Source organism: Ammospiza caudacuta, chromosome 19, assembly GCF_027887145.1.
Source record: "Ammospiza caudacuta isolate bAmmCau1 chromosome 19, bAmmCau1.pri, whole genome shotgun sequence".
NCBI classification, from domain to species: domain Eukaryota; kingdom Metazoa; phylum Chordata; class Aves; order Passeriformes; family Passerellidae; genus Ammospiza; species Ammospiza caudacuta.
In genome coordinates this window covers 3,937,015-3,944,027 of record NC_080611.1, presented here as the reverse complement: position 1 = coordinate 3,944,027, position 7,013 = coordinate 3,937,015, and the positions used below count along the sequence as shown (strand labels likewise).

The following is a 7,013-nucleotide window of genomic DNA, read 5'->3' as shown; positions in this document are numbered from 1 at the left end:
TCGGGGTGCTCTGCAGTGGACAGGCGGCTCTGTGCCTCCACAAGTGCTCCGGGTGTGGAGGCAGCTGGGAGGGCAGGATGGGGATGATGATGATGATGGAGATGAGCACTGGGGGGGCTCTAACCCGGCCCCCCCAGCGCTGTGCGCCCCTGAAGCGCTGCTGGAGGAGATCAGTCCTGTGCCAACAGCTGCACTAAATCCTTCCCCTATAACCTGTGGGGAAAAGTGGGGGCTTGTCCTCCTCGCAGGGGACACGCCGGCGGCAGGGGGTGTCCTGAACTAGCAGGGCACTGACGGCCCGTCGGAATTAAACCCCTAAATCCTACAGAAGTCCCACTCTTAAACACTGCCATCCCACTGGCCTCAGGGGTTACCTTCACGGGGACAGGGGGCCACGGCCAGCCTGCCCCGGGGCTCCCTGAGCCGGGGGTGCTGCTCGGTGCCCCCCAGCTGCGGGGCTGGGGGCGAGCTGGACACAAGTCACTGCGGGGAGCCCGAGGGTGGCGGATGATGGCGAGGAGGCCCCTGAGCGCTACTGGGTGACACGGGGGATGGCGGGCGGGTGGCACTGTGGACACGCGCGGGGCACAGGTAAGCGGCACCTGACGGGGACGCCGCTGGCTGGGCGGTGGGCACCGGGGCACGGTGACCCGGCAGCACCGCGTCCCCGCCGGGCCGGGCCGAGCCGGGCCGAGCCGGGGCGGGCCGGGGCGGGCCGGGGCGTGCCGGCCGGTGCGGCCCCGCCCCGAGTGTCGCAGCCCCGCGGTGCCGCGGAGGCGGCGCCGGGCGCGGCGCAGAGCGGAGCGCAGCGAGCGGAGGATGCTGCGGGCGGGGGCCGCCGCCAGCCCCGCTCCCGGCCCCCGTCCCGGTCCCGGGCGGGAGGAGTCCCCGCCGCCCCCCGCCCGCTGAGCCCGGCCCGGCCATGGGGGCTCTGACCAGCCGGCAGAACGCAGGCGTGGAGGAAGTGGATATCCCCGCTAATTCCGTCTACAGATACCCCCCGAAATCCGGTGAGCCCCCGGGGTGTCTCGGGTCCCGGTGCCGCCGGTGCGGAGGGACGGAGGGGAGCGAGTAGGGCGGGCACCGGGCACGACCTTGCTGCGGGCGGGGTGACCCTGCGCACCCCAAAACAAACCCTGACGCACGGGGGGGCACCCTGAAAATCTGGGTCTGCTGCGGGGCTCCCTGCGTGAGTTCGGCACGCAGGGATGGGGGTCCCCCCTCTCCGGGAGCCCCTCTGCCCGCACACCCCGCTTCCCAAACTTGGCTGAGTTGACGCGACTTTAATGACATTATTGTCATCATGATTTCTGTAGCCGTGGTCTGCGGCACCGAGCTCCGGAGTTGCTTTTTATAGCCGGTGACTCCGGTGCTGGCTGCTCGGGAAAATCCTGGGTTTAAATTCCCGGGAGGATGAGGGAGGCTGGGGTGGGAGGGATTGGAGGGGATCCCTCCTTCGCAGGGCTCTGCCCCATCGCAGCACCCCAGCCCCTGCCCTGGGGATCCCTCCCCTTCCCGGCTCCTCTCTCCGCGCCTCGGGGCTCGCTGCGATTCATCTCCCGCTCCCCAAGCCGGCCCTGGCTCAAACCTTGTGCGTGACCTTGGAAAATCCGTCCCTCCCCTCCGTGCCTCGCTTTTCCCTGCAAGGGCCGGGCTGAGCGGTGGCCGAGGGGGAGGGAGGGGTGGAGGGGTCCTGCCCTCGGCTTCAGAGCCGCAGAAATCCCGGCCCCGCTGGGTGATGCCCCGCAGCACCGTGTGTGCCGTGCGAGGAGACTGCACAGGATCCTTGCAGCACTAAATATTATTAATAGGTAACTATTTTGGTAGTTAATAGGATAAGGTAAACGCTCAGATCGTTAGTGCTGTGGCAAGTTATTCACTAATTACAACTAAAGACTTCCTTAGCAAAAATTACAGCCCAACACAAACCCTGTGCTTGTCCTGAAAAGCTGTGCTTGCCTTTTTTTTTTTTTTTTTTTTTTTTTTAGATTTTAATCTAAAATAGGTTGCACAGCTGGCTGGAGATGGCTGATCCTTGACAGCCTGGCCTCCTGCAGGGCTCTCCCAGCTCCCTTTTTTACGTGGTTTCAAGGCTTCTGTCGCTTTGATGCCAGGTGGGGCTGCACCAGCCCACCCATGGCATTGCTCTTTGTAGGGACAGTGTCTCTGTGCAGGACAAGTTTTCCCCTTGGGACCTTGTTTTATTTAGGGGCTCTTGAAATATCTGGGTACAAAGGGGTGGAGGGTGGAAGTGCACCCAGCTGAGCACTTCCAAGCCCATCTCAGCTGCAGAGGTCACCAGGCTGATGCTCAGCTCCAGCTTGCAGGGGGAGCCTGGGGCTCCTGGCTGTGCTCAGCTGGCCTGGTCCCACTGCTGGCTCTGGGCACAGCTGGGGAATGGTCCTACTGCTGCCCAGGGTGCTCAGGAGAAGGGCAGGAGGTGCCCAGGTGACACAGCCATCTGCACAGGGACAAGGGCAGGCTGGTGGCCCGGGGGGATTATGGCTGGTTTGCCTTTAATCCGATGGGATTTGCCTCCAGCGCTGCCGGCAGCCGAGGGAGGACGTGCTGGGCAGGGGAGCTGATTCTGCTGTGCCAGCAGCACCTCCCTCACCTCAAAAGCCACCTGGAAACAGCCACTGCCTTGGAAATGTGCTTCTGGAGGGGAATCTCATGGGACCTTGGGGCATTTTCCTCTCTCTGGATGTGGCTTTGGCTGTGGGCTCTCTCAGGATGGCCAGTGCAGCCTGTGGGAATAGGGCAGCTGTGTCTGGTCCCAGTTTAGCATCTCCCTATCCTGGGGGTCCCATCCCCTACAGACAGTGTTGATGGGATTAGTTAAGCCATAATTTTTAAACAAAGGCTGAGATTTACTTCCATGGCTGGCACTGGGAGGAAGAGCCAGCGGGGGCTGTAGATGGAGCCCACTGCCTGGCTGCTGGGATGGCTTTTGGGGCAAGTCCCCAGCTTTCAGCCCCTGTCCCCAGCTGAGAGTGGCACCAAGCTCCCCTGGGGCACATGGGACTGTGAGCAGGGGCAGGAGCACAGGGATCAATGCAGCAGTGCCCCCCGTCGTGGGGCACAAGCCCAGGTGGTGGCAGGGCCGAGGGCTGACACAGCAGTGCTGGGGCAGGGTTTGGCCTCAGCTCTGGCTGCTGCTGGCTCTGGCTGCCTGCTTTGAGCACAGAATTAAATAATGGGCTGCCCAGGGGCAGAAGCACCCAGAGCCTTTACCCAGCCCATCCCAGCACCCTGTGCTGGCACCCGTGGCCGCAGGGTGTCCCTGTGCCAGCACCGTGCCGTGCCACTGTCCGGGCTGACTGCAGGCTGTGCAAACCTGGGCTTCCCTCACCAGGGATGAGCTGGGAATGAGCTTTTCTGGTTTAGCAGCTTTGGAGAGCCAGAGGCTGCAGTGCCAGAGCCCAGCAGGGCAGTGGTGGCTGGGGCACAGTGCAGGACATGTCACGCACGAGGGTCCTCACCCTTCTGTCAGCTGGACAAGGTGGCATCGCTGCCACTCATGGGGAAAAGCAGCTGCCAAATGTGAGCCAGCAGATGTGCAGGACACACAGACATTTTTTTTTGCCAGGAACCTGAGGCAATTGGGGTTTATTCCTCCTTTCCAGCAGCCGCTCTGTGCAGCCCTTCCTGAGATGTGGCTGTCCTTGACAGGCTCTCCTTCCCTGGGAGGAGGCGTTGGATTTACAGCAGCCCATGATAAGGTGCCTGTGACTGGGAAGGTGCTTCCCTGCCCCCAGCCATGCCCAGGAGGTCACTGACACGCTCCTGCTGATTCCCCGGGCTTTCCTCTGCTGGTGCTTCCCTGGAAATCCTGGCACAACTCAACCTCTTGTTTAACAGCAAGGAGGGAGCACAGAGCTGGTTCTGCCTGCTGTCAAGAGGGAGTTGTAACCTCAGGGGGATGTGCTGGGAGCCTGCAGCACCCAGGGGTGCTCCCAACCCCTGGCAGGGAGACTGGGTGATGGCAGCGTGGTCCTCACCTGCTCTGCCCATCCTGTGGGAGCCCCCAGCACGCACTGAAGCCTGGCTGGGCAAATCAGAGAGCCTGTGCTCCATTTTCCAGCTTTCCCTCACTGCTGGGGTGGCATTCTCCATGTTTCAATGTATTTTTTTTGCCATCTCCTGCTCTTGCTCCAATCAGTGTCAGGAAGAGCTCTGGATGGCCCCGTTCTCCCCTGGCTGTGCTGTTGCAGGCAGCTCTGAAGGCACTTTGCTCTGGAGGGTTTTTTTTTTCCACCTGGCCGAGTCCTTCCAGGCGAGCTGCCTATAAATTATGTAGATGGAAAATGGGACCTGAAAGCAGCAGGCATCAATAATTGATGGTCGACGTTTGCTCAGGGGCTGGCTGCATCCAGGCATGGCTGTGCCAGGGGCTGGGGCAGAGCTGTGGGACCCCACTGTGTGCCATGGGGCAGAGCTGTGGGACCCCACTGTGTGCCATGGGGCAGAGCTGTGTGACCCCACTGTGTGCCATGGGGCAGAGCTGTGGGACCCCACTGTGTGCCATGGGGCAGAGCTGTGTGACCCCACTGTGTGCTATGGGGCAGAGCTCTGTGACCCCACTGTGTGCCATGGGGCAGAGCTGTGGGACCCCACTCTGTGCCACAGGACTGGGGCAGAGCTGTGGGACCCCACTCCTCCCTCCCGGCACAGAGTTACATCCCCCCTACTCCTCCCCTTGTGCTTTGGGCTCCCTTTGGGGTCTCAGTGCAGGATTAAAGCCTGATCCAGCCCTAGACAGGCCCTGCCTCTGTTGGAAGCTGATTGCAGAGCTGCAGCCCAGGGTTAAGCTCCTTTATCTGTGGTGCCCAAATGTTTGGTTTTGGGGTATCCCCCAGAGGGGTGCAGATGGATCTGTGCTGATGGGTTTGGGGTTTTTATAAGCTAAACCCCTGGCCCTGTGGCTGTCAGGATGCAGGACACTGTGTCCATATCTGACATATCCTGGTGCTTCTGCTCACGCCTTGCTGCTCCCCCATCCCTGTCCACCTTTCCCTTTTTTCCCACCTCAAGTCCCAGCCCTCCTGCCTGGCCAGGTCCTGTGCCACAACATGCTTCCCCCACACAGCCCAGCTCTCACAGACGAGGAGCAGGCACCAGGACCTGGGGGCTGCTCCCAGCTCAGGGCTGGCACATTCCGGTGTTTTGGCTCTGTGAGGGAAGAAAGAATCTGGTCATTGCCCAGCATTCATCAGGGCAATGTGGAGCACTCTGCAGGGCAGGTGCTGACCTTCTGGAGGGTCTACAGGACCCCAAAATCCTGCCTGGCACAGGTGAGCCCTTCCTAGGGAAGGCTGCAGGCTGAGAACTGACAGAACTCGGGGCAGTTGTGCTTTGCTCACCTTCCTGGTGGCAGCTGCAGCCAGCCTGGGCAGTGTCTGGCTGGGTGGCACCCAGGTCTGTGCCATCAGGGCAGGAGCAGCCCTGGGCAGTGTCTGGCTGGGGACACGCTGCCCTGGGTGGTGCCCAGGTCTGTGCCATCAGAGCAGGAGCAGCCCTGGGCTGTATCTGGCTCTGTGCTGCCCTTCCCAGCAGCATCCCCGGGATGTGGGAGCCAGCCGGGCTCCTCCAGGGCTCTCTGCCTCTCCTGCCTCCTCTGGGGGCTGTTTATGGCCGGGATTAGCGCTGCTCTGCTGCCCCAGGGGCCAGGATGGCTGAAGGTCAGGGTGACCTTGGGTGGCTCAGGCCGTGCTGGGGCTCACAGGGGTGTCCCAGACAGGGAAAGGGGAGCAGGGATGGAGCAGCCCCGAGGGCCAGCGCTGCCGTGGGGCTGGAGCCCTGCATCTCTCCCCATCACGGCTCGGAGCTGGTGCTGGAGCGGGCGGGATGCAGGAGGAGGGGAGGGCAGGCAGGGAGCTGGTCCTCGGCAGCCTCAGTGTGTGAGCTCAACCAGAAAGGCTCCCAGCAAGGTGACCCTGGGGACAAAGTCACCTCCGAGCCATCGATCCGGTGCCTGGGCTCAGGCGCTCGCTGTGCTCTCGTTTCAGGGAGTTACTTCGCCAACCACTTCATCATGGGCGGGGAGAAGTTCGACTCCACGCACCCCGAGGGGTACCTGTTCGGCGAGAACAGCGACCTCAACTTCCTGGGCAACCGGCCCGTGGTGGTGGGTACCGGGGGAACCGGGCACCGGGGGGGAAACGGGCACCGACACGGCCCGAACCGGGGAGGCTGAGTGTGTGACGGTGTGTGTGTGTGACAGGGGGTGTGGGACAGGCTGTGTGTGACATGAGGGTTGTGTGTTACAGGCTGTGTGTGACAGTGTGTGTGTGTGTGACGGTGTGTGTGTGTGACAGGGACTGTGTGTGACAGTGTGTGTGTGTGACAGTGTGTGTGTGTGACAGTGTGTGTGTGTGACAGGCTGAGTGTGACAGGGGATGTGTGACAGAGGGTGTGTGACAGGGGGTGTGACATGAGGGCTGTGTGTGACAGGCTGTGTGTGACAGGGACTGAGTGTGACAGGGACTGAGTGTGACAGGCTGTGTGGGACAGGCTGTGTGTGACAGGGACTGAGTGTGACAGGGGGCGTGTGACAGGGGATGTGGGACAGGCTGTGTGTGACGGGGTGTGCAGGACAGGCTGACTGTGACAGGAGGATGTGTGTGACGGGGCGTGTGACAGGGAGTGTGTGTGACAGGCTGTGTGTGACAGGGGGTGTGCAGGACAGGCTGAGTGTGACAGGGGGATGTGTGGGACAGGCTGCTGGCTGTCCCCTCCACGGGCTTCCAAGGGTCCCTTCCACGGGCAGAGCCTGCCAAGCCCGCCTGGAGAGGATTTTCTGATGGCTAGTACGAGGGCTGATTTCCTGCCTGTGGAAAACGCCAATCACTTGTTTTTAAAATTTTAAAAGTTTAATAGTAATAAAATGGTTATTAAAAATAGTGATACAATAATAATTTGGACAATTTGAATTTAGAACAATATGAGGTAATAAATACAAACAGTTATGGATGTTCAGGTACCTTTTCTGGGCAGCACGAGCCTGAAAAAGG

The 7,013-nt window shown here is 61.3% G+C and overlaps 1 protein-coding gene across 4 annotated transcripts in view; it reads left to right on the top strand.

The window, feature by feature from the left end:
- The first annotated feature begins 802 nt into the window (after positions 1-802).
- Positions 803-7,013, top strand: part of RNF157 (ring finger protein 157) — a 29,322-nt gene continuing 23,111 nt past the window's right edge. For all 4 annotated transcript variants that reach the window (XM_058817135.1, XM_058817136.1, XM_058817134.1 and 1 more), the window contains exons 1-2: positions 803-1,010; positions 6,009-6,127. In XM_058817135.1, the coding sequence (XP_058673118.1) occupies positions 923-1,010; positions 6,009-6,127 (207 nt within the window). In that variant the 5' untranslated portion in view covers positions 803-922. The remainder of the gene's footprint in view (positions 1,011-6,008; positions 6,128-7,013) is intronic.